The sequence below is a fragment of the Leopardus geoffroyi genome, chromosome A3 (assembly GCF_018350155.1).
Source record: "Leopardus geoffroyi isolate Oge1 chromosome A3, O.geoffroyi_Oge1_pat1.0, whole genome shotgun sequence".
NCBI lineage: Eukaryota > Metazoa > Chordata > Mammalia > Carnivora > Felidae > Leopardus > Leopardus geoffroyi.
The window spans coordinates 15,860,327-15,888,119 of record NC_059336.1 but is presented as its reverse complement, the minus strand read 5'-3'; the positions used below and the strand labels follow the sequence as shown (position 1 = coordinate 15,888,119).

Sequence of the window (27,793 nt, the reverse complement as noted above, 5' to 3'; positions counted from 1 at the left end):
TGGCTTCCCTTGAAAAACCCAACTGGGGCTCAACTGTCCGTAAGTCCAGGATTCTTGACTTTAAAGATCTAGTATGGTCTGGTCCTGCTACTTTGCCAACCACATGCTCCCTTCCCTGGGTTTTCAAAACACCACGTGCCCCTCCCACCACAGGGCCTTTGCACAGCTGCTAATAATAACATGAGCTAATATTTACAGAGCACTATGTGTCACACACTATGCTAAGGGCTAAGGGCTTGACAGATGTCCTCTCATTAATTCTCATTCCTACCCTGAGAGGTAGGTAGTATAGCCAAGTGGTTAAGCTCAGATTTTAGAGTCACACAGCTGGATATGAATCCTGCCTCTGACTCTGATGAGCTGTGTGATCTTGGGCAATGTACTTAATCTCTCTGTGCCTGTTTCCTCACCAATTAAACAGGCATATTGATAGTATCTACCTCACAGGGTAGTTGTAAGGCTTGAATAAATGAATGGAGGTGAAGTGTCAGAATGTGATGGGCGCTACATGTAAATCATCACTATATTCTTCCCATTTTACAGAGAGGGAAGGAGAAGCACCATGTGATTAAATGACATGGTTAAGGTCACACAACTACCAGTGGGGATAGGTCTCCAGACTAAAGCTCTCAATTTTCACCATGACATATCCATTGTAGAAAATTTGGAAACTACAAAAAAAAAAAAAAAAAAAGACCAAACTACCCATAATTCTGCCATGTTGTAGCAATTACAGTTAATATCTCCCATTTATGTGGCAAAGAGGAGAAAAGGGGAGACAGCCATACAGACTTAGAGAATCAAGGATTCGACCCCTTACTCCCTTAGCTGACTTCCAAGTCCGTCCTCTCTGCATATGGATGGCATCCTGTCTCGGGTCCCCCCTCCCCTACTTGGCCAACTCATCCCTCAGATCTCAGCTTAGCTGGCCCCTTCCCTGCACCCCCCAACCCAGGGCAGGTCAGTTCTCCCAGCCAGAGCCTTTCCCGGCACCCCCCACTTGTCCCGTACGGCACTTACCACAGTAGTGAACAAATTATTAGTTATTCCTTTGGGTAATCTAATGCCTAGCCCCTCCCCCCACCAGACAGTAAACTCCATGAGAGTTTAAGGGACAGATTAAGACTGGGTTTTTCTTGGGTCATCAGCACCTAGGACAGGGCCTTGCCAACAGCAACTACTGGCAGAAAAGAGGGAGAAACGGAGGTGGTAGGGAGCATAGGAGGGAGGGAGGGGTTTGGGATTCAGCTCCACCTTTCCCAAATCAATGCCCCTGAGGTGGGATACAGACAGGGAATCACACAGTCCTTGATCCGGAGAAGCTCTTGGTGTGGCAGTGGAAAAATGACAGAAACCACATTCTGCAACCGCCTGTGAGAGAGAAAAGTGCTGTGATTGCCCAGGAGGAGTGATCAACTCCCTGTGAGAAAAGAGAAGTGTACTTCCTGGAGGCGGTGGCATTGGAGCCCTGAAGGAGGAGGGGGAAGGCATCCCAGAAAAGGAAACTGCTGAAGCAGAGGCATGGAGGTAGAAAACGCAAACTAGACTGCCAAGAATGGAGGAGCCAGTTTTTGCCTAAAAGTAACAAATGGCTGGAAAGCCTGGAAATAAGAAGTTAAAAAATAATCTGCCCCCCTCCCAAAATGTGTTTTCCTGTTCATTCTGCCATTCTCTTTCCAGTACACTCTTCCAAACACAGCCATCCCCCAAAACTAGCATAAGCGATGTTGTTGGTCCCCTGTCCTGGATCTTTACTACCGTCAGTGACCACTGGCCTGCCTTCCTGTTGCCAGAAACTAGACTTTGTACCTTGAGGGCTACCACCTGTGGCAGGTGGGAAAGGACAGCAACAAATACTCCCCAGCCCAACCCCCACGGCCTTCAACCACTGACTGACAGGAATTGCTGTATACATACCCCAGCTCCCTCACCCCTGGGTGGGATAACCGGGGTGCCTGTTCTACTCCAGGGGTCTGCAAACTACCACCCAGGAGTTAAATTAGCTCACTGCTTATTGTTGTAAATAAAGTTTTATTAGAACACAGCCTCACTCATCCATTTACATATTCTCTCTGGCTGCTTTCGAGCTCCAACTGTGTAACAGCAGTGGTAAGAGACACCTTATGGTCCACAAAGACTAAAATAACCACTGTCTGTCCCTTTATACAATCTTCCAGAAGCCCCCAGCAAGATTTAACCCTGCTTGCCCTCAGTCAGGGGCTGATATCACTTCGTTCCCTAACTCATTTTCTCTCACACCTCTTCTGAAGTTTTCAGTGATCACCTCTGTGAACCACACAAACTGTGTACAATTGCTACGCGACTGTTTGACTCCTAAAAATGGCAACTTCATGTGGTCCATCCTAATACTTATTCAAAGCCTTGTTTCAGGAACTGCTTCTGGGGGAACCCAAACCTGGACAGTAGGGTGTCACTGTGCCCATTTGCAGGCCTTAATTTGAGACTATTCCCTGCACACACACTGCAGAGGTCAGCTCTGGTTTCGAACTCCCCACCCCCACCCCAGTCAAAACCTTGCCAAGTCCTCACTATGTGCAGTATTATTAGGATACCTTCAGGGTTACCTGTGGCTTACAGCCATGGACTTGTTCATCTAAAGAGGAAAGCAAGGCTCAAAGAGGAGCCCATGGCCATTCAATTGGCAAACTGGCAGAAATGGGGTCTCAAATCCAGGGCTCATTCCATGACAAATCAGCTATCCCTTAACCCTTCTCTTCAGGCAGCCTATTGGGGCCTTTGCCCACCTCTCTGGAAACAGGGTCAATTTTCCAAGAGGATCAGGTGAATTCAAACAGGCAAAAATGTTCTGTCAAACCCAAAGGGCTTGAACATCAAGACAGACACCCTTCAGAGAGGTACTTAGAAGCCCACTAAGAAGCATGAAACATACAAATACATTCATGAAAAAAATGAAATGCAGTACAGAATGTTGGAAAAGACCGTAAGTGTTGGAGGCAGACCTGGATTTGAAGCCCTGTCCTACCCTTCACTAGCTGTGTGACTGTGGCCAAGTCAAGAGTCCATCCAGATCCTTGATTGTTCCAGCCCACCTACCATGATCATCGTACACACCTTGTTGGGGCTGTGGAGAGAGTGACCTGAATTAGGGGTGCTAATTCACCAGCAATTCACACTGCTCAGCCAGAGGTTTCCAGACGGTCAGCGGGGGGATCCAGCCTAGCCAGATCGCCTTCACCAAGCAGGACAGCCATCCCATAGCTGCTGTGAGTAGCTGCAGGTCCTGGCTCACAGCTGCCCCTTCTTTGGAGAACTGCCCTTAGCTAATGGGAGCTGCCTTGCCCCAAGAGTTATGTCCTGACCTTTGGGGACTGCCCACAGCCAATGACCGACTGATATGGGAGTGCAGGAGGCCGGTCAACTCTGCAATGCCACCTGCTCCCTAGAGCTTCCCGCAAATCAGGCTGAGGCTAGCCCATAGCTGAGTGCCCACCTTTAGCTGCCTCTTTTCCTGCCCATTGTGCATCCCTCTTATAGGCCTCCCCTGAAAGGACTCACAGCACATCACCTGCACAAGAGCCCAAGTCTCAGGCTCAGCAACAGGAAGGAAGAGTTCTTCCCTCCCCTGCATTCTTTTCAACTTGAAGACTCCTGGGAGGAGCCTAAGAACACTCCGCAGGCTCATTTCTCCGGAGCTAGTGGCACCCACTTGATTCCCAACAGGGCCAAACTTCCTGGTGTGGGGGTCCCTCTCCCAGAACTGAGCACACCCAACAGAGGCTGGGCAGAAGTGGCAGATTCCGGGGGCCAGATGGCTTGGGATGGGTTGGTCCTGGCCTGGGGCCCAGAGGCGCCTGGTTCAGTCTTGATGTTGGGCCCAGGCAGATGAAAGATGTTTCTTGAGACATTTGCTGAGGAACTAATTAATTTCCATTGCAGGCCCCAATTAGTGACACATCCTCCCACCCACTCCCCAGGCAACTCCAGGCAGTAATTCCCAGGGACATTGAGTGTTGGAGATGCAGGGTGAGGACTTAAAGCTTCAGGTGCAGACAGGGTCCACAGTGGCCACGTGGGGCACCTCACAGGAGAGGAAAAGGCCCTGGCTAGGAATCCAAAAACATCAGCTCTATTCCTGGCTTTGCCACAGACCTGCTGTGAGGCTTTGGCCAATCCTTCTCTGGGCCTCAATGAAGACGAGCAGATGACCTCAGAGACTCCCAGCTTGGAGGCTCCAAGATAGTAATAGCTTACACTCTTGACACACTTTTGCTGTGTGTGGGCTCTCTACAAAGCACTTTACAAATACTTACTCATTTGATCCTCATCATACCTTCAGGGAAGGGAGGAGCTATTATTAACCCCTTTTTATGGTTAAGGAAACTGAGGCTCAGAGAAGTTAAGTAACTTGCTCAAGGTCACACAGCCAATAAGCAGCAAAGCCAGTATTCAAACCCAGGCCATCTGGCTGCAGAGTCTGCATCATAAACCCCACCAAGCTACACTGCCTAGTCTGACTACTCTCAAACCTTCACAGTGCCTGACGCAGAGCTAACCACCACCATAAGTGCTTAATAAGAATCCGCTAACTGGATGGGGCACCTGGGTGGCTCAGTCGGTTAAGTGTCTGACTTCAGCTGAGGTCACGATCTCACGGTTTGTGAGTTTGAGCCCCACTTCAGGCTCTGTGCAGGCAGTTCAGAGCCTGGATCCTGCTTCAGATTCTGTGTCTCCCTCTCTCTCTGCCCGCCTCCCCCCACAGCTTGTGCTCTGTGTGTGTCTCTCTCTCAAAAATAAATAAACATTTAAAAAAAGATAAGAATCTGCTAAATGGAAAATAAAGAAGAAGCTGGCAGCCTAAAAGACCACAATGGTATTAGGAGTAGAACTGGGTGGCTGAGGTGGGAGCCCAGCTTCCTTGGATGTCATTGGTGAGGTATGGCTTTTTCACTGTAACATATCATCGGTAACAGCAGAAAGAGCTGGAAACAGTGTTTGTCCTGGGGACAGGGCAGGAGAGTCAGAAGATGGAGGCATCCAGGACAGTTTTCATTGGATACTTTGCGTGCTTTTAAAATGCTGCACCACTGGGGCGCCTGGGTGGCTCAGTCGGTTAAGCAGCCGACTTCGGCTCAGGTCATGATCTCACAGTCCGTGAGTTCGAGCCCCGCATCGGGCTCTGTGCTGACAGCTCGGAGCCTGGAGCCTGTTTCGGATTCTGTGTCTCCCTCTCTCTGATCCTCCCCCGTTCATGCTCTCTCTCTCTCTCTGTCTCAAAAATAAATAAGCGTTAAAATGCTGCACCATCTAGGAGCGCCTGGGTGTCTCAGTCGGTTAAGCAGCTGACTTGGTTTCGGCTCATGTCAAGATCTCGCGGTTTGTGAGTTTGAGTCCCACATCGGGCTCTGTGCTGACAGCTCAGAGCCTGCTTGTGATTCTTTTTCTGCCTCTCTCTGCCCCTCCAGCATTACTCACTCTCTCTCTCTCTGAAAAATAAACAAAAAAAAATTTTAATGCCGCACCATCTGCATTTATTGCCTACTCCAAATAGCACTTAATCTTTTCAAAATTATTCAATGACCAATCAGCCAAGGACTAGCTAGAGAGAAATGGTGCCAGGTGGGATACTCTGGGGATAAAAATGACCACAGAGGGGCTGAGCAGGGTCGGAATGCAAAGGAGGAGATGGGGGGTGGGGAGGATCTGGACAAGTGTCCTCTGTTTTCTGGAAGACTCTGGTTGTGCCTAAACAGACCCTCCTTCTGCAGATGGGCATTCTGAGGCCCAAAAGACAAAGGGAAGTGGTTGTAGAAGATGCTGAAATTCAGCGGCTGAATGGAGACCTCTTCCCTGATTCCTCGTGCAGCCTCTTGGGCTCCACTCAGCACACAGCGAACGCCGGCAAACCAGAGCCGAGCCACGAGTCCAGACCCCGGGTGTGAAGCCCCACCCCCCCATCCGCCCATCCTGCACCCAGGTAGTCTACCGTAGCTGGAAAGGCAGTAGCTTCCATCTCCCGGATGCCCTACGGGTAGTACGTACATTACCTCTAAGTCTCACAAGGTAGGAGTTATTCACTCCATTTCGCAAAAGATGAGGCTGCACATAAGAGTTACATATCGTAGTCAAGAGACACAGCCGGTACATGGCAGAGACTCAAAGCCAAAGCCCGTCCTCCTTTCCGTCCCTGAGCCCCCTCTCCCGGAGACTCCTTCCCATCAGTTTCAGACGAGTCCCACCTGGAAACTATTTGTAAATGCCTTGGTCTTCAGACTCCGAGTTTTATGGGACTGGGTGGGAATCTTATCACATCATAAGGTTTGTCCCCCACTACCTCCAACCTGAGCTAAATCTCAACCTTCCTTAGAAAATTACCAGAGACCCTTTTCTTAGACACATCTAAATTAACTGACTCAGTAAATTCCCTTGGTAGCATTTCCCAGCATTTTGCCCCTCAACATCGATGATTCCTTTGATTTACTTTTTCCCAGCAGAGGCTTGTCCTCAAATGAACCTGCCGGTTTTAAGACATAGCCCTGCCTTTCTCCAATTCAGGAAAGGGACTGTGTCCTGTTCCCTCTGGTAAAGGCACTAGACTTGAACCCCTCAGAATCCCCAGAACTGAATCCAATATTCCACAAAAGGATATTAAGGCCCAATGTGTTATTCACATTGACTCATTTATCATTTATACAGATGACTTCCAAAAGGATTTATGGGGTCCCACACGTTAAACCGGTACAAAGCAGGGCAGCATCTGAGGCTCATTTGATCTGAGACCATGTGCTGGAGACAGGAACGCCCGAAGACTATTCCCAGCTACTGAATTTGGTACCCAATGTCCCAGCATCTAAGACACAGGTAGCCAGGAGACATCCTATGTTAAGAACCCTTCATTTCTCTCCAGCTTTTTTCTCTAACCCAGTAGTTCCCAAGGCAGGGTCCCTGGACTAGCAGCATTGGTATCAGCATCATCTGGGAACTTGGTAGAAATGAAGAGTCTCAGCTTCTACTCCAGGCTGAATGAGACACGCTGGGGTGGCACCCAGCAATCTGAGTTTTAACAAGCCCCTTAGGTGACTGTGACCCACTGAAATGGACAGGAATAGCCACAACTGCAGCAACTACCCCTAAGAGAGCATCTATTATGCGCTCGGCATGGAACACACGATCTCATTCATCCCTATAACCGAGGAAACCTTCATTCCACATGCCCGTTCTGGACTAGGTGCATCCTGGGCATCACACCACTTATTCCTCATGATAACCCTTTGAAGAACTTACTATTCCCCCATTGTACGGATGAGGAAATGGAGCCCTAGAGAGCTGAAGCCACTTGCCCAAAGTCACACAATTTAGAAGTGGCAGAAGCAGGATGAAAATTCAGGTCTGTTGGATTCCAAAGCCACGTTCTCTCTGTCGCAAAACAGAAGCTCCCTGGGGTCTTTCACAGCTACATCAGCCTGAGGAGCTATGAAGCTGGGTCAGGTAAGACTCAAGGAGGGGAGGTGGGCATGCAAGGGAGGGCAGAGCAGGAGCCCTGCCCAGACTCCACAGTGCCCTCCAGCTACAATGTGAAACGAAGCCACGCGATGCATTTAAAGGCACAGCCACCTATGTCTAAGGAATAAAATAGACAGGGATTCAGGAGGCATGAGTTCTTGGCTTCTCTCTCTGACTTTACACAGATGGAGGGCCTTTTCTCTTCCCCCTCTGGACCCGGTTTCCCCACCTGAGACTCTTTACTGTCTGCAAGGTTGAGCGATCTGCCCCCAGCTTACTTCTCTGACCTTGTGTCCCCTCATCCATTCTATGAAACCACACTTTTTGTTCCATAAACACCCAAGCTCACATTGACCTCAGGGCCTTTGCACCAGTGGTCGTCTCTGCCTAGATCACTCTACGCTCTCAGATTCCCACTGCTGGCTCTTCATCATTTAGGCCTCAACTCAAATGTCACTTCCTCGGTGAGTCTTCCCTGACTACCTTACTTATTGTTATCTTCTATCCCATCAGTTTCATTTTCATTTCACTTAACACCATCTGAAATTACGTATATTTTTTTTTTTCAACGTTTATTTATTTTTGGGACAGAGAGAGACAGAGCATGAACGGGGGAGGGGCAGAGAGAGAGGGAGACACAGAATCGGAAACAGGCTCCAGGCTCTGAGCCATCAGCCCAGAGCCTGATGCGGGGCTCGAACTCACGCACCGCGAGATCGTGACCTGGCTGAAGTCGGACGCTTAACCGACTGCGCCACCCAGGCGCCCCTGAAATTACGTATATTTTAATTGCTTCCTGTTTATTGTCTGTTTCCCCCACCCCAGAACATAACCCCATGAGAGCAGAAACCATGTCTGCCTTGTTCCCTCATATGTCCTCAGCACTTAGAATACTGTTTGGCACTGAGCAGCTAGTTAAGTATTAGTTGAATAAGTAAATGCCAAAGAAGAAAACCTGGACTCAGAGGCCAGAGCCCTGGATCTGGAACATGTGACTCTGGCAAGCCATTCTGCCTCTCTGAGCCTCAGCTTCCTTCCCTGCCTAATGAGGGAAGGACTAGATGCTCTCCAAGGTTCCTTCTAAGAGTGCCAGTCTTGGGAGGCCAGGCCTAGAAGCCACCCAGCTGGTCCATCCAGAAGCAGCAGCTGGCCGGGGTCCTGCAGCAGCTGCCCCCTCCTCACCCCCACCAGGTCCCTACCCAGGCACGCAGTCACCTCACTCCCCCATCGCAGAAACTGTTAATGAAGTGCGCACTGCTAAATGCAGTTACAATTACGGGGGCTAAGAATAAGGCACTGACATCAGCCACGTCAGTTTCCGAGTGAATCAGAAAGGGAGGAGGGAGGAAGGAGAAAGGGGAGGGGGGATGGCGCTCTAGAGCTGTCAAGTAGAAATAGCACAGCGTTAAATATAATCCAGCACTGGCCTACATCGGTCTGGAGAGGCAGGTGACGGCTCGGCCCCCAGGGCCAGGGCAGACAACTGGATTCTTCAAGGAGGCCAGGCACAGCCCCGTGATGGGGATCATCCAGGAAATGATGGCCAGAAAGGCAATCCAGTGGACTGGGGTGGAATGGCAGATGCTGGAGGGGCATATCTGAATCGGAACAAGACTCCACACCCCAGCCTCTGTCACTTGCTGTTTTGTTAGCACGAGCACAGCCCCCAGGGCATACACAGCCCTCTCCCACCTGGAATCTCATTTCATGCCAAGAGGCAGAGGGTGGCCTCTGGAGTCAAACACATCTCAGTTTGTGAATCACCACTGTGCAACCCAAGAAAGTCATTAAACTACTCTAAGCCGCTTGGCTTTTCCCCATCAGCAAAATGGGTACATCTGTAACAGTAGCTACCCTTCTGGTTGCTATAGAATTCGGTAAGATCAGGGAAAGCACGGAGCACAGCCAAGCAAGACTTTCAATCATTTTATTTTTATAACCCTAAGAGATGCTAGACAGGATATTTAACCCTTTTTCCAGAAGAGGAAACCGAGGCTCAGGAAGGTTAAAGGACCTGCCTGAGGCCCCAGAGCCATACTGGAGTCCAATGCTAGCCCCATGGAGTAACTGGTAGGGGAGACAGTGGATTGCAATGTGGTCACTCCAGGTGACTGGCGGGGGGTGGGGGGGGGTGCCGCACTGGAGATCTGACAGTAAGACGGGGGTGACAGTAAGACAGGGAGATTGCAAATAGCCCTGGAACAGGGTGGGGGGCACAGGTTACAGCGCAGGACGTGTTTGCACCCTTTTGAGCACATCGCCCAGACTGGCACCTCTCCAACAATTCTTAAAAGAAACGCTGAAGCGATGGTTGTCAAAGCCAAAATGAAAAGACGGTAGAGGAGGCAAAGTAAAAGGCCCAGAGCCTGGAGAGGTCAGCTGACACGGAGGCGCTCTCACACTCCCGCTCTCCTCCACACCTCCGCCCCGCCCTCACTCAGTCTGCCAGGAGGACGGGTGGGGAGGGAGGCAGAGCGCCACCTGCAGAGGGAGCCGAGGTGGATGGAGCCCTTCTTCCCACTTCCCGCTTCCCGCTTCCCGCTTCCCGCTTCCCGCTTCCCGCTTCCCACCAAACAGAACCAGACAGGCCTCGGGCAACTGCAAACTCAAGGAAGCAGGAGCCATGAGTCTGGCTGCTTGGGGACAGGGAAGGGGGGTGTCTGAGGGAGAGGGATTTAAGGAAAGAGCTCTCAAGGCATCAAGGCAGTTCTGCAGGGCAATGATCTGGGTAGTGGGGGAAGGAGTGAATCCCCATGCACCCGATTCTTCTGAGATGCTTCTTTCAGGATAATTTGACTCAGATAAAGTAGTTTGGGTCCATACTCTCACCCCACCCTGTGACATGAACCATGGAAAAAATTGGTTCAATTCTTTACCAGGCCTCAGTTACCCAAATCTGTAAGAGTTCTGCACAACTCCCCAAACATACAGAAGATTACAGCACTTGGTGGTAAATTGAGGGAGGGGACTGAGGGGGACAGAAAGTGGCCTGCCCTAGAAAAAAGGGTGGGAATGGAGGCTTCAAAACCTCAGCCTCACACCTCAAGTGGACCTGATCCCGAAGGATATTTTAAGGCCTCTCCCTCACCTTTCCCCCTTATCCACTCGGTCCTAGTCCTGCTCTGAGGCTGAAGCACTGTGTTCCCACCCACCAACTCAGCGGGAAGGGGTGGGACAGCAGGACGTTTTGTTTCTCAGAGAAAGCTCAGGTCAAATTTCAAGGACAAAAGTTAGCACTTGGTCTGGGAAAGAAAACTCTGCCAAATGGAGTGGATTGGGGGTGGGGATGGAGGTCCAGTGCTGTCCTTCCAGGTGCCTGGGGTGGGGGCAAGAATGAGAGCTCTAACTCCCCCTGCCGGGATCTGTCTGGCAGGATATAGGCATCTCCGCCTCACAATCCAGGAGAAGAAACTCAGACAAACCCCTCTATTTCCCCCTCTCCAAAAACAACGGGAGTGGGCTTTGGTCCTAGTTTGTGGGACCCATCCACCATGCCGCCCCACCCACCAGATTTGGCCTGAGCGGAAGAAGGCGGTGCAGTGAAGGGCTTTGCAGCCCAGAGATGTGGCCCTAACCGCTAAGCGAGGGACTGGTAGCCAGCCCGGTGTTGCCATGGCAACTTTCTCCAGTGCTGGATCGAAGCATCCTATGGGCAAATCAGAGCTGGCTGCTCCCGCTTCTCCGCCCTTCTCCCAGGCCAGGGAGAATTGGATGCCGAAACCACTTGGTCAGACTCAGGGACACCATCCTCAATTCCAGACACTGATGTTAACAACCGCCTTTGGTATTTGTTGTAAAGTGGAGATACCCTTACTCCCCAGCAGTGCCCCAATGCACCGTAGCAAGGCTAAGACAATAGATGTGAAGAAAATTAACTGTTAAGGAAGAACAGGGAAACAGGGAGCTGGACTGCTCCCCACCCTCTTGTTCCACAAGCAAGTCCCCCAAATCCCCATCTTTAAACCGCTGCCAAGAAAGAGGGCCCAACTCTGCCTTAATAGCTTTCACAATGCAATTAAATTAGCTTACAAAAATTATGAAAGCTAACATTTTGAGAATCCCACAGATGCTAGTTTACAGTCATGCTCAGAAACAAATCTTATTTGATAATTTGATAATAGCTAACAGGTATTGCGAGCCTACCCGGTGCCAGATACCGTACTAAGCCCTTTGCATGGCAAAAACAATGTAATAATCAAAAGCATAGATGTTTCAGTCAGATCGCTCAAGTTCAAATCCTAACTCCCTCACTTCTTGGCTGAGTGACCTTGAACAAATACTCTCTGTGCCTCAGTTTTCTTATCTGAAAATGGGGATGTTAAATGTTAATTTTATAGGGTTGCTATGACAAAAGAATTAAAATAATATATTTAAAATGTGTAGGAGGATGCCTATCAAAAGGTAATAATTTAAAAACTGTTGACCCTATGCAGTCCACACTATTACTTTCTCCCTCATTCAGATGAAAAAGCTGAGGTCATGTATCTAACTCCCCAATTACAAACCCAGAGCCAGCAAGGCTGAGCAATGAAGATATGTACAGGAAAATGCCCCCCAGTCCATGTCTCTCTAAAGCCCCCAGCATCTTTGGAAAAGGGACAAAAGCAGCATAAGAAATGAGTTCAGAGTGCAAGGTTGGGGCAGAGATGCTCCTTGGGAAGAATTCTAGGAATCTACAATGACCAGCATCCTGAGCTTTAGGGTGGCTAGAACAGGGTGGGAGGAAGGAGCAGCTTCCTATGCTCACAAAATGTCCAAGGCTCCCAAGCCCGATGCAGGAAAGCACTCTGGCCCAGTTAAGACTAATGAAGTAGACTTCTCCTCACACAGTTTCTCAGGAAACCAGCTGAAGGTGCAGGTGAACCCTGAAGATGGCTTTGGCTCAACCTGGGTGATGGACACGACGCATTCAATAGGATTTGGAAGCAACATCAAAGAGGAAGCATCTAGATGAGCCAGAAGCCATCAGGGACACACCTCTAAGCCATCAGACAGCCCTGCTTTCATGGGCCAGGGGAGGAGGGATCAGGGCAGTGGAAGGCAGAGGGAAGCCAGTTCTGATAGCCCTCCTACTGAAGCAGTCTCTGTCTAGCATGTGACAGATTATTCAAACTGCTTTTAGAAATTAGTTCAGCACGGTGCTGTTCTAAAAGAATAAATCCAAAAGGCTTTTTTTAGGAGAAAATTAATGACTTTGAGAAGAACAAGAGAAATTAAGCACCAAGACAATGTTTCCTACTTCCGATTTTTACCAGACACTCATTAGTCTTCCGGAAATGAAACTTGACTTTCTCCCTCCCCCTCCCAAACTCAAAGCATCCCTTAAGATGAGCAGACAATGAGCACAAGATGCCCAAACCAAACTCTTGGCTGGCAGCCGTTCCCTGGGGCCTCCTCACCTGGGAACCATTTTCTACACAGTGAGATTTAGTTTTTTAAAAAATCCTCTTTCAGACAGAGGGCTAGTAGTTTACTGGAAAGAGAACTGGAACCCTGATTTTAGTCTCAGCTCTATGCCTACCTCATTGGATGACCTTGGGTTACACACACACACACACACACACACACACACACACACATATACACTCATCCACTTGAGCTCCAAAAGGGGTTGGACAGGATGATTTCTAGGTCTCTTCCGAGTCCAAGACAAGAATTTGAAGAAACTTGCTGGAAAAAACATCAGGTAGGATCTTTTTTTAAAAAAATCTCTATTATAACATCAAGGACTCTATTCTGACTCAAGTGAAATCGGAACAACTTGCCTGCAACCAGCAATAATAACCAAGGCGTCTGACCCATGACATGGGATACGACTTAGGAGAAAAACCTAACTGTCCCTGCCATTGTCCCTGTCCCTGCACCTCCAAACCCATGCTCCTGCCCAACCTGCCTCTTGAGACCAGGTAGCCTATTGAACTTCAGGAGAGTCCTTGACCATTAAGTGAAAGGTGGAAGCATCATCTCACTTCTGCTGGTGGGGATCCCTCTCCCAGCCCTCATGCTAACCTGATTTCCTCCAGTGGAGGCCACTGTGTTGCACAGCCCCTCCATACCTCCTTACCTGGCCAGAATAATGACCTCCCTCAGCTACATCAAGGGATAAGTTAACCCTCTGAGCCTCGGTTATTTTTTTCCATAAAATGGTGATTCTGTACAATGGCTTTGCAGTAACCGTATTTACCCTACTCCCAACTCTAGGTCTGTGGGGAATCTGTCTCACACCCCCCCCCCATCCATTCACTTGGCCAACAAATTCTTCTGGAGAACCTTTTCTCCACCTGCCTCTTGCTCCAGCAGGAGGACATGAGCACCCATTACCCACGGCTCCATCCCATGTCTCACCAGATAACTCGGTGACCAGACAAGGGTCTCTGCAGGCAGGGAGTCTTAAGCAGGACCCATAAACTCCCTAACACTGCAGACAAAATTTTGAGGATGGTTCGTATGTGTATTTTTTGAAGAGACAGTTCATATTTTCATCAGGTTCTCAAAAGTGTCCGTGAAACCATTTTGCTACTCCCCACCACCTACACCCCTCTCGTTTTTGTCCTCCCGCTGAACTCACTCTCAGATGTTCAGCTTCTGTTACCTCAGATTTTCAGAAAGCATTTTTAACTGCACCCCGTGTCTGAGGGACTGCCATCCCATTTTACAGATGGGGATACGGAGGCTAGGAGTGACATGACTTGCCCAAGGTCACAGCTAATAAGCTGAGAAGCAAGACTGGAACCTGATGCTGACTCCCAATCTGGCACTCTTTGGGGAACTCTCGCCCAAGCCCTCTAGTTGCCCCACCTGTTGGTGGATTCGCTACTTCACCGCGGAAACAGATCCGGAGCCCTCACGTTCCCTCTTCCCGATCCCAGGGCCCCAAAGAGCAGGTTTCCCTACATTTCCCCGCCCCTCGGGCTCTGGCTGAGGCTGCGCGCAGGCCCGGGAGCGCGAGGTTCGGGCCGCCGGATGGTGACCGGGTTCAGCCCACCCAAAGGGGCTACTCTAGGGACAAGAGCACCCAGGGGCCGGGTACACTCCGGAGGGTGCGCAGGTGAGGAGTTGGCGCCGCCCTACGTCTCCTTCCAGGACGAGCGGGGAGGAAAGGCCGCACCCGGCCAGTCTTCCCGCGGCCCGCCCCAGTCTGATAGGAACCAGGAGTCCGGAGCCCCAGCTTCTGGGGGAGGAAGAGGAGAGACAAATGGGGACGCTCAAGGCCTTGGGCGCAGGGCGGGGGTCTTGGCCAGGGAGCCTCTGGATGCAGGCAAGACAAAGATGGAGAAGTAAGGTCTGCGCGCCACCTCCAACGGCGGGGGGCGCGTCAGAGCCCCAGGGGTGAGGCTGCCAAAGCCCCGGGGCTCGAGGAGTGGGCACCACAGGCGGGAGGCTGAGGGAGGGCGGCAGGTCGGATCCAGGGACAAGACAGGGGGCATCCGGCAGGCTCGGGTGAGTAAAGAGAGCTGGTCCGGGCGACCCCACGGGCCCACCTGCGGGAAAGGGGTGAATGCAGAGGAGCTCGGGGTCCCTGGGGACGGCTGGAGGCTAGAAAGCACCGCAGCTCTAGACCTTGAGGCCTCGTGGGTGGGGGCGTATCCCGAGCGGGACTGCCAATGGGGTGGAGAGAGTGGCCCCCTCTTAGGGCGCAGCCGGTCGGGCAGGGGGCCTCCGGCCCCGGCTCCTGGGACCACCTCCGCCCCCCCCCCCCAACACACACACCGCCCCGGGGATCGGGGGCGGGCGGCGCGCTTACCCGCGTCCTCGTCGTCGAAGGAGTTCATGCACGGGAAGTAGATGGCGAGCGCCTCGAAGGAGGCGGACAGGCTGAGGCGGCTCTGCGAGCGCTCCATGCCGGCGCCGGCGCCCGGAGCCTCGGCCGCGGCGGCGGCGGCGGCGGCGGGCGGCTTGGGCAGCTTGGCCGCCCCATTCTTAACGCGGAGTACGGCGCGCGGCGTGGTGGCGGCGGCCCGGGGCTAGGCCGGGGCTCCGCGGCGGGGCTGGCGGGCGCGGCGGGGCCGGCGGGCGGCGGGCGGGCCAGGAGCGGGCGGCGCGCGGAGCCCGAGGCGCGCTGTGCTCCCGGCGGCGGCGGCGGCGGTGGTGGCGGCGGCGGCGGCGGCGGCGACGGAGGTGGCGGCGCAGCGCTCTGGCCCGCGGCGCCCCCAGCCGGCCGCGCGGGGCGGGCTCCGAGCGGCCGCCGCAGCCAATCGGCGCCGCCCGGGGGAGGGGGCGCCGCGCGCGGGGGCGTGGGAGCCTGGAGGGCGCGGGTGGGGCCCCTCCTCGCCGCCCCCAGCCCGGCAGGTGTGCGCGCCCCGCGAGAGGAGCGGAAGGGAAGGGTTGCGCCCCAGCCCCGGGGCTGTGCCCCCCTCCCCCACTCTGTCCCAACCCCACGTTCAGCCCTCAGACTCGCCCAAGATGCAGGCGTCCAGTCACCTACCGACAGAGGCCTCACCGGGGCACACACAGGCTCAGAGGGGACACACTCAGAGCGACCGGCGCACAGCGCTCAGCCTCCCACGGAGACCCTCAGATTAACACATGAACCCGCAGAGGAGCTCAGACAGGCTCCCACACGACTGCATTCACTGTGCGAGCTACACCACAGACACCCTCAGACTCATACACACACCCCGGCAGGTGCTCCCACAGACTCGCTCACTCACTCATAGAGACACTTGCAGAATCAATCCACAGACACCCTCAGACAGACTCGAGAGACCCACACAGGTAGATACACCTACAGACACCCTCAGACTCTCACACAAGACCTGCAGAGGTAGATACATCCATAGACACAAAACAGACTCCTATGGAGATGGGGGGGGGGGGACAAGACAGAGAGCAAAAAACAGGGACCCCCTTGGTCACAGAAGGAGACCCCCAGATCCCACACAGACCCACAGAGATGTTCAGACAGGCACATACACTCACGTACCCACACTCCTTACAGATGTCCTAGAATTCACACACACAGACACTTGTACACTCAGATGGCACACACTCTCAGACCTGCACACAGAGACACTCAGTGCCCGCCATCATCGACTCCCTAAGCGCTGATTCACGCGTGCACAAACGCTGGTGGACTCCTGCACGGTTAGCTTCAGACACAGACCCAGAGAGTCACTCAAACACACTTCAGTGGGGACACGCATGCTCACACCCAGACGCAGACATATAGCCTCGGTCGCTCCCGGTGGTGGGTATATTCTGATGCACAGACCCCCTCAGATGCACGCACAGTGGGACCCACTCGACCAAGTTCACAGGCTCAGACAGACACAGCCACATATACTCCTCCAGGGACCCACAGTCTTCAGACTCATATACACCTGGGTTCAGACACTCAGAGCCCTCAGGATGAACATAATCCCAATCAGAAACCCGAACTCCATTCTCTAACCCGGGGCCTGAGGTCCCCATCCAGGCAAGCCCCAGATGTCCGACCTCTGCCAGATGTCCTCACACTCTCTTTACAAAAGCAGGCTGGGGAAGTGGCGAGATCCCAGAGTTTCAGTCCCAGCTGTGGCACTACCCTTCTGCGTGGCCTAGAGCCCTTCAACTCACTGACCTGTTCCCTCATCTGTATAATGGGGAGACCCTCCGTTTTGGACGGTCGTGAGGATTAAGTTAAAATAACATGTGTATTAGTTTTTTATTGCAGCATAACAAACGAGAGGCTTAACAACACCCATGTATTAGTGTACAAGCCTGTAGGTGTAAGCAAGTTTGATGGGGTTCTTTGCTTGGGGCCTCACAGGGTATCAGCCAGATGGGGCTCTTCTCTGGAGGCTCTGGAGAAGAAGCCCCTTCTAAGCTCACTCAGGTTGTTAGCAGTATACAGTTTCTTATGGCTGTGGGACTGTGACCCTTGTTTCCTTGCTGGCCTTTGGCTGGGAGCTGCTCTTAGCTCCTAGAAACAGCTCTCTGGTCCTTGTTCATGGCCTCTTCCATCTTCAAGGTCAGCATCAGGATGTCAAAAGTGGAAGTCAGAGACTGCTGCTCCTCTGCCAAAAAAAAAACACCCCACCTTGGTCTATCTCACTCTGGGGTCAAAGTCCAAGTTAGACGCTGTCCTAACTCTCCGTTGGCTCTGCTCCCTATTTGTCCTACCTCTTACCACACCCCTGGCTCACTCGGCTCCAGACCCACTGTCCTGACCTTGCTGTTCCGTCTGGCTGAAACACTCTTCCCTCACGAGAGCTGCGTGGCTCACTCTCACAGACCTATGCTCAAACATCACTTTCTTGGTAAAGTCTTCCCTCGCCGCCCTTTAGAAAGTAGCAGCATCCCTTCCTGAAATGCCAAATCCTCCTTACCCTGCTTTATTTTTCTCTTTAGCCCTTATCGCTATCTGACGCATCATATATATGGAGCCCGGGCAGCCTAACTCCAAAGCCGGTGCTCTGTCCACTGCTCTGCTAACCTCCTAAGACCGTGGCAGAAGGAAGACAGAGGGAAGGCGGCAGTCAGAGGCCTTAGAGAAGGCACAAGGACGACAGAGAAGTCAGGGAAGGCTGGCCTGGAGCTGGGGAAGGAGAATCAGGGACCCATGAAGAATGTCTGGTTGACCAGCCATGAGACTCCCAGGAATCAGGCCCTAAATGTCGAAAGTAGACAGTGTGGCTGGTTGAGCATTCAGACCCCGCGTGGAGGTTCAGATTCTAGCTTTCCCACTTACCGTCTGAGTCACTGTGGTGGCTTTAAACCATGTGTGCACGTTCCTTGACTGTCCTCCCATTGAGAAGTAGAGTCTATGTCTCCTCCCCTTCAATCTGGGTCAACCTTAGTGACTGGCTTGTAACCAGTAGAATGCAGAAGAAGTGGCATGCATAACTTCTGAAGCTAGGTCAGAAAGTTTCCTGCAGCTTCTTCCTGGCTCACCTGGGTTAAGCACCCTGGGAGAAGCCAGCTTCCTCATAGGAACCCTGACTACCCTGAGACACCCCTGCTAGAGAGGCCACGTAGGCCCAGCGGAGCCCCCCGCCAACAGCCAGCATCAACTCCCAGGCATATGAGCGAGTGATCTGGGGTGTCCAACTTTGATGCAGCCCGAGTGACATCTGACGGCAACTACATGAGAGCCGCGTCAGCAAGAATGGCTTCGCTGAGCCCTTCCCAAATTCCTGGCCCGCAGAATAAACGCTGGTTGTTTTACACCCCGAAGTTTGGGGATAATATTTTATGCCGCAATGGAGTAGTGATCTTGAGCAAACAAATTGACTTCTTCTGGGCCTGTTTCTTCAGTTGTAAAATGGGGACAATGCCTCCCGGTGTGCACATCATCATCGAGTGAGTAATAAAGGTGGAGCTCTCAGAACAGTGCCCAAACACAGTAAGTGCCCTGCAAGTGTGAGCTCCTACGACTAAGGCCCGGACAGCCCCATCTGTCAGAGGCAGACGTCCAGAGCTGGAAGGAAACTAAAAGGTCATCCAACCCCTCCCCCACTCTGGGAGAGAGGGGAAACTGAGGCCCAGGAAGCGCCAGGGGCTGCCTAAAGCCGCAGAGCCCATTGGGGCAGAGCTGTTGACGTGACAGAAGCCTCCTGACCCGGGCCAGTGCTCTTCCTGCTGTGCTCCAGGTTGCCTGCTCACCTGGCAAGAGAAGCGGGGTGTGTGTGGGGGGGGGGTGCCTGGGGAGAATGCGACAAAGCTGGCAGTGTGGAGGAGGAAAGGCAGCCAACGGAAACAGACTTGGCCTCTGGCCAGCAATATAGGCAGTGGACTCCTGGTGTGATTTCTCCTTTCCTGGTTAGCTCATGCCTAAAATTCCACCAATAGGGTTTAGGCCTGTAAGCTTACATCTTCGGTTCCTTGTAACTATGTAATTTCCCCGTGGGAAATCTAAGTCGTCCACTACTTGTACCTGAGTATGGATAATGTGTTCTAAGAACAAGTTTGATGGTGGGGGGTGCTCGAGCTGGGGGGTTGGGGGGGAGTAGTGAGTCCGGAAGAGAGAACAGTGGGGGGGTCAGGAACAGACTCTGAGTGCGGGCTGAGATGGAGGTTGCCAAGGGCCAGACAGCTTGGTGGATTGGAGTCAAAGGCATACTGCCTGCCTTGAGTTTGAGTGCCTCTCCTTATTTTAGCTCTGTGAACTTGAGCAAGTCCCCTCAGGGTTCTCATCCGCAAATGAATGTAACTGGGGCGCCTGGGTGGCTCAGTCAGTTAAGCGTCTGACTCTTGATTTGGGCTCAGGTCATGATCTCACGGTTCGTGAGATCGAGCCGAGTCGGGCTCTGCGCTGACAGCCCGGAGCCTGCTTGGGATTCTCTCTCCCTCTCTCTGCCCCTCTCCCACTCATGCTTTTCCTCTCTCTCTCAAAATAAATTTTTAAAAGTTTTTTTTTTTAATGAGTATAATTAACATTCACTTTGCCAAGTCCTGGTGAAGAGGCATGTAAAGATAGTGCCTGGCAGGTAGTAGGTATTTAATAGATACATCTGTTGAGTAATTTCTGAGTGCCCACCGAGGCCTGTCATCATACCTGGTCCCTGAATTCATGGAGTTTATATAGTCCAACAGATAGCTATGCCAATAATTATTTAATTATAACCTTATATAATAGTTTTATTATAATAATAACTCTCATTACAGTTGTGGTAAGTGTCATACAAGATATACATTTACGGGCTTTATAGTGCATGTGTGTGCATGTCTGTGCTCCTGCAAGTGAGGGGAGGTGTGAATCTAATCCAGCCTGAGGGAATCTAGGAAGTCTTCCCTGGGTAGGTGACATTTAAGCTGAAAATGGCACCAATTATATACCCGGCTCTGGTCTTGACCCTGAGGAAAAAAAAAATATATATATATATTATATACAAAATATATATATGTATATGTATATACATATATATACGTATATATATGTATATATACGTATATATACGTGTGTATGTATATGTATATATACATATATACATATATATATGTATATATATATATATATATATATATATATATATATATATATATATATCAATGTGTGAGGATTAAGAGACAGACTGGACTGGTAAGGACCAGGAAGGAAAAGGTGGGACAGAGGCACTGCCCAGCTTCAGAGCATCAAAACAATTTGGATGGAGCACCTCCGGTTCGGTGTATCTCCTCCAAGACAAAGCACTGAGGGGAGGGACCCTAAGTTTTGCATATTTAGCAAGAACCAGGTGACTGTCTTTCTAGGGAAAAAGGGAGGTGGCTAGAATATAGCTAAACCTGACAGGGCCCTGTTTGTAGCTTTGCCAGAGAGACGCTAATGCTGTCTGTGTTCTGCCTACTGGGGTAGGTGTGTGGTGTGTGGTGTGTGTGTGTGTGTGTGTGTGTGTGTGTGTGTGTGTAAAACATCTCTGTTTATGTGTGCATGTCTCCGATAGACGGGCATTTCTGCCTGTCTCCTTGTCTGTGAATGACCTTGTCTCTAAACATGTCCTTGCAAGGTGTGTGTTCTTGTGGGAAGTAAGTCCAGTCTGGCTTTAAATGCAACGTGCATCCTGGTGTTTGTATGTCCTGTTGAGTGTGTGTGCATGCATGTGTGTAACTGGGTTGTGTTAGTTATATTTGTATATCAATGTAAGATTCTGTTCTGTCCGTGTGTGTGTATCTGCCTCTCTGCATACTGGTTGGTATGAATTTATCCTTGACTGAGTGTGAATGCAGCTGTTTATGAACTTGTCCATGTAAACTGGCAGCTTGAGAGAGGACTCTTGTTACTTCCTTAACTTAATCCTTGCCTTTAAGTGGCTAATACATGACTAAGCTGATGGGGTATTAAAATCTTTTATTAGCCCCAAGTCCCTAACCAACTACCTAATGATTTATTCTTCCATCCATCCATCCCTCCATCCATCCATCCCTCCATCCATCCATCCCTCCATCCATCCCTCCATCCATCCATCCTTTGATCCCTCCACCCACCTATTCATGTCAATTGCATTTACTAGCTATGCAGTTTTCTCTCTTAGACTAATTACTAAATTTCTCTGTAACTCAGTTTTCTTATCTATGAAATGGGGATGATACAAGCATCTACCTGAAAGAGCTAGTTGTGGGTGGGGTGAATTAAGTGAGATATTGCATATAAAACAATTAGTACATTGCATAGCACATAGTAGGACTTACTATATTAATTATCATCATCACCATCATTGTGGTGGCCGGAGTATTTCAGCAAATTCTCAGCAGCATTTTACTAAGGACTGCCCCTGAGCTAGAAGCTGGTGAGGCCCTACCTATAGCAGAAGCCACTGTCTCCACCTTCTTCTGTGACCTTGGATAAAGCCTATGTGCTCCTTAGACCCATAGAATGGATAGAGCATCCTTGCTGTAGAATCCCCCTTATGGAGATTCTGACAGCATGTGTACTTTAAAAACTGCAAAGAGCTCTGCACAGTTATGTAGCAGGCCAGGAGACACCCCAAAGCCTTAGGATGGCAGTCCTGGGTCATCTGGAGGGTCAGAGAGAGCTGGAACAAAGCCAGGACTTGTTGCCACTGCATGGCTCAGTCTACTGCTTTCTGCTGCTTCCTTCCTACGACTTCCGGTCTCTGTTCCCCCTCTGGAGAAGCACCTGACATGCTCTAGTGGCAGGGAACAAGTGTGTGGGGGAACAGGAAGCAAAGGGGGGAGCAGGAACACACCTTCTTTACTTCTTCACGAAGAAAAGCATCTTCAGTTACTATTTGGTGAGGGGCATTATGGTTTAAAAAAACAGAGAGAGAAGGGGCACCTGGGTGGTTCAGTTGGTTAAGCATCTGACTTCGGCTCAGGTCATGATCTCATGGCTCATGAGTTCAAGCCCCTCATCAGGCTCTCCGCTGTCAGTGCCAAGCCCCGCTTTGGATCCTCTGTCCAGTCCCCCCCCCCGCCCCACCCACCGCCTCTCTCTCTTTCTCTCTCAGAAATAAACATTTAAAAAATAAAAATTTAAAAACCAGAGAGAAAAAAAACTGGGTAGGAGGTGTGATTTCTGCCCCAATAAATCACCACTTTGGACAAGAGACAGAGAAAAAAGGAAACAAAGAGTTGAAAGAAACAGAGATGAGAAAAGAGACAGGGACACAGTAACAGAGAGACCCAAGAACAAAAGAGGCAGAGGCAGAAACAAGAGAGAGGGAGGGAAATCTTTGGAGACAGGAAGACAGAAGGAATGAAGTCAAGCTTTAGAACAGACCTGGTTTGGGCTGCCCTGAAGCAAGGCTTCACCGGCTGCAACCCCAGGATCAAGATTTTGCTGCTTTTCTTGGGTCACCTTGACCAGCGTGCACACACACACACACGCTCACCCAAACCCGGCTGTGTTGTAAGCAAGAAATAAAACTGTATCGTCTGAAGTCGCTGAGATTTCAATCACATTTGTGGCTGTTAGCCTTCCCTAGCAAATATGTTCACTGCTGGGTATTTGTACTTCCACTGGGAGAAGAAATGAAGAAGAAGTTGAAGCTAATGGAGCCTTGTCTGGGCCATGGACCACGCGAGTGAAGAAAGCCCGACTGCCCAGAGAAGCAGGAAATTGAAAAAGAAGTCTGTGGAGATGAACAGAGCAAATCAAGCTGGGGGAATGGGGAACAGGCAACCTTTGTGTCTGGTATGAAAGTTCTCGGTTCTATTCCTTCATGAGGGCATCTGAAACCTACATGGTGGGCTGCCTACCCAAACCCATCTTCCTGCCCCTTCCTCTCTTTTTATTTGGGTAATTCACCCTCCACTATGAGCGTCACATTCCTCTTACCAATGTTTGATGTATGTCCAGGACTCACTTCTGACCCATGTGAAGGGAGTGAGATTTGGGGGGCAAGCAGCTACTTGGAAATGTGCCCTCACTCTTGAAAAATATTCACTAGAGAGAAACATTACCTTTTCCATGGCCAGACATATTCTTATTGCAACCAGGAGGGAAGCTAAATTAGGACAGAGCTGAGACAGTGGATGGCGGAACAGGTAAAAGAACCCAGATCCTTAATGATGTCATTGAGCCACTGAATTAACCAACCTTGGAGCTGCCCTACTTAGTGGGTTGGTGTAATCGTTAACATATGCATTTCATTATTTTTAAATACATTTTGCCTTGGGCTTTTTGGTTTGGTTTTGTTTGTTTGTTTGTTTGTTTGTTTGTTTTGTCACCAAAAGCATCCCATGGATATACTCACCTGACTATATTTCCTGCCAGTGACTCTTTGACATTCCCCTGCATCTCTCCAATATGTTTTATTGAATACCAAGTAACCCCAGACTCAGCCGGAGCTTCTCCAAGCCATCTCTAAAATGTTGATTTTGGGGGGCAAAGGGGTAGACAGGAAGGAGAAATGTGAGTGCAGGTCCTGGACCCCTGGAGAAACGTGTGGGAGGAGAATAAGTAATGACAGCCCTCTCCCCGGCCTTGTACCTGCGAACCACACTGACTCATGCACACGTCACAGAGCACCTGAAGAGTAAATATTTACTGAGCACCTCCTTTGAGCCAGACGTTGTTCTAGGTCCCAGAGAGGGCAGAAAACAATACTCAAACAGACAAAAGTGACGGTCCTCATGAAACTGATACTCTACTGGGGAGAAACAGACAATGAAGAAGAGAAATCAGTCAAACACACAAACAAGCAACCAAACTACATTGTTTGGTTGGTGGTAAGTGCTGTTGAATGAAGTATAGGAAGTAGCGAAGGATCACTGGGGGTGTCCAGAGAGGGACCGATAATGTCATGCAGGATGGCTGGGGAAGGCATCATGGGAAGGTGACATCTGAGGCAAAACCTGAAGGGGTGACTCATGTAGACAACTGGAGAAAGAATGTTCCAGGCAGAGGGAGCAGCTAGTGCAAAAGCCCTGAGGTGGGAGTGTGCCTGCCGGGCTGGGGAAGAGGAAGAGAGGCCAGTGCGGTGGGAGTAGCAGGTGGAATCGATGGGCCTCCTGGATGTGTGCAATGGTCGTCAGCCACAGGTATTTGTTTTTGCTGCTATTCCTTAAGCTGGCTTGCTTTTTGTTTAGATGCATTTATTGGGGACCAAATCTTTACCTCACTTCTATAAATGAAGAGCCAGTATCACTTGCCCTAAATAGAAGGTAACCAAAGAGGTAAATAGGACAAAACAGAAACAGCATTAAGTTGTAGGGCAATACCGTGGCCTGCAGAAGGCCTGAGTCTGAAGCCAGCGATCTCCTTGAGAAAAGGCTCATTGACGGTCGTAGAGAAGCGACGAGACACAGCAGCACCAAGTGAAGACGTTGTCCATGAAATGGAGACTGTCTGGTTTAGGTCGTGTGACACCACCTAAAACCATCTGTGTCCTGCCAGGCAGGGGGGCCAACTTCTCTGGTTTCCCTGGGACGTAGGGGTTTCCCAGGATGTGCTTCCAGGGCTAAAACTGAAACAGTTTTGGACATCCCGTCACCAGGGGGCCCCATCCCACACCTTGGCCTCACACCCTCTTGTTTCTGCTTGTTGTTCTCCAGGTTGCCCCTTGGGTGGGCTGACTCCAAGATGATCCGCACCCCCAGGATCTGTGCCCGTGCCCTGGGCACCCATGAAGTACCCTTGAATGTGGGGGTGACCTGTGACTTGCTTCTAGCCAGTAATGTGTGACCAAAGTGATGGGATGTCGGTCCCGTGATCACATCACATTTGAGAGTGGCATCTACATTGCTAACATACCCTCTCTCTCGCCCTTCCCAGTTTGCATGCTTGATGGGGCAAATGGTCACGTCAGGCAGGCCCAAGGGCAGCCTCTGGCCAGCAGCCCACTGGGAACCAAGACGGTTCTTTTCTTGGTCCAAAAGTCCAGAGAAAATGAACATTGCCAACAACCCGCTGAGCTTGGAGGCAGATTCTTCTCTCATTGAGCCCACAGACGAGACCACGACCCAGGCCGACACCTTGACTGCAACCTCCCAAGTGACCCTGAAGCAGAAAACCCAGCAGAGCCTTGCCTAGATCCTGACCCACAGAAACTGCGAGATAATAAATGTATGTGTGTGTGTGTGTGTGTGTGTGTGTGTGTGTGTGTTGTTTAAGCCCTTACGTTTATGGTAATTTGATACTCAGCAACACCTGACTGAAACATTCTTTCTGTCTCAGGGCTTCTCCAGGTCCTGCCCATTTGGATGGCTCATTTATGCACTCTTTAGACCTGAGGCCATTACATGTGACCCTCAGGGAACCCTCCACTGTCTCCTGGCTGCACCAAGCTGAGGCTGACAGTGGCTTAAGCCTTAAGTATTTTAAGTGGTGGACGGAGCTCCATACTTGGGGGATTTTTACTCCCAGCCTGATAAACAGGACAGTTGCCAGGACATGGTGGAGTCCGGGCCACTGGGCATCTGAAGACTGGCAAGCTGCCTGTAGGGCTGGGTCAGGGCCAAGACTCAGCACCTTGACTGCTCCTCCTGGCCAAGCCCCTAGGCTGCAGAGTATAAGAGACCGCCAGGCCCTCCATTGTCTAGACTTTCTTCTTGCCCTCCCTGCTTCTGACCTCCTTGCCCATCTCCTATTTTCCCATCCCCATAGTTTTGTGCCTCCTTCTCTCTTCTCAACCTAGTTCCTTCCGTTTGACAAACCATCTAGGTAGCCTGCTCAATTTTCAAATCAAAATAAATGTATTTTATCACAAAAATAATGTTTGCACATTTTAGGAAATTCTGGGGAGAAAAGAAACAGAAAGGAAAAATTGACAATCATCTCATCGCACTACCCAAAGACAGCCACTTTTTAACCTGATGTCTTTTCTTCCTCTCCCCTCCCCTTGACCGTGTTTCGTTTAAGTGCTTTTTTAATGGTCTCGTACTGTAAGTAGTTTCATGGCCTGTGATTTGTTTTTTTCCACTTAGCTTCCTATCATGAACATTTTCCCACAGCAATAAATACACCTCTATGTCAGTCTTTTAAATTACCGAGTAACATTTCATATGATTTAATGTTTTTGCTCTCATGTTAAAATGTAAAGAAATACTCTTGTAGTTCAGTTGCTGGACACGTGCATAAAGACTTCTCTAGACGAGGAATCAACAGTCAAAAAGACGCACGATATCGAAGATTTTAAGAAGTATTGACAAATCTCCCCGAACAATACTGGACCACTCTTCACTCTCCAGAAGCATATGACATCATTCCCCATTCCCTCAAATTAGCTATTCTCTTTGTGATTCCTTTTGTTTGCCATCACAGTCCTATTACTACGTCGCTCCTACTCCCCCCCACCTCCAGACATCCACTCTGACGTGTCAGATGTACAAGCATCGGCAATCCACCCTCAAAACCTCTGTGTATGTGTATCCTCAAACAATATATAATACTGCTTTGGGAGGGCATTTATAAAACCTCACGGTAAGTCCTATTGTGCTATATATTACATTCTATTACCCCTTTTTGTTCAACCAACACTGTTGGTTTTCTTAAACTGAGATCTATCCTAATTTATGTAACTTAAATTCATTTGGTTTTTTTTTTTTAATGTTTATCTATTTTTGAGAGAGAGAGAGAGATAGCGCAAGCAGGGAGGAGCAGAGAGATAGGGATCCAAAGCAGACTCTGCACAGGGATGCCTGAGTGGCTCAGTCGGTTAAGCAACTGACTTAGGCTCAGGTCATGATCTCACAGCTCATGAGTTTGAGCCCCGCGTCGGGCTCTGTGCTAGCAGTTCAGACCCTGGAGCGTGCTTCAGATTCTGTGTCTCCATCTTTCTCTGCCTCGCCCACTCACTCTCTCTCTCTCAAAAATCTATCCTAATTTATGTAACTTAAATTCATTAAATTCTCTCTCTCAAAAGATTTCAAAGCAAGCTCTGTGCTGACAGCAGAGAGCCCGATGCAGGGCTCGAGCTCACGAACTGCAAGATCATGACCCGAGCCAAAGTCGGACGCTTAACCCACTGAGACACCCAGGTGCCCCGTTGGGTTTTTTTTTTTTTAAATGTTTATTTATTTTGAGAGAGTGAGAGAGAGTGCACATGTGCGTATGCAAGTGGGAGAGGGGCAGAGAGAGAGAGAGAATCCCAAGCCAGCTCCTCACCGTCAGCACAGAGTCCAACACAGGGCTAAATCCCAAGAACCATGAGTTCATGGCCTGTGCTGAAATCAAGAGTCAGACACTGAACCGACTGAGCCATGCGGGTGCCCCTCAAATTCATTTGTTTTAACGACCATTCAATTTTTGTCTGCATTGTTTAGATTCATTTTCAGGCTGATGTAACTGGTTGCCATCATGGTGCAGTTATAAACAACCCTGTGATGAATATCTTCGTTCCCCCCTCTCTTTATCTCAGCTAGAGTTTCCAAGCAGACGTGGGATTGCTGGGTAGCAGGGATAGCAGTGTCTTTCAAACCCTTTTGACTGTGA

The 27,793-nt window shown here is 50.3% G+C and overlaps 1 protein-coding gene across 2 annotated transcripts in view; it reads right to left on the bottom strand.

The window, feature by feature from the left end:
• Positions 1 to 15,521, bottom strand: part of RIMS4 (regulating synaptic membrane exocytosis 4) — a 64,071-nt gene extending 48,550 nt beyond the window's left edge. Inside the window, exon 1 of one of the 2 annotated variants that reach the window (XM_045444481.1) lies at positions 15,227 to 15,521. In XM_045444481.1, coding sequence (XP_045300437.1) covers positions 15,227 to 15,323 — 97 coding nt within the window. In that variant the 5' untranslated portion in view covers positions 15,324 to 15,521. The remainder of the gene's footprint in view (positions 1 to 15,226) is intronic. The other variant, XM_045444482.1, reaches the window with a different exon arrangement.
• Between the last annotated feature and the right edge of the window lie 12,272 nt (positions 15,522 to 27,793).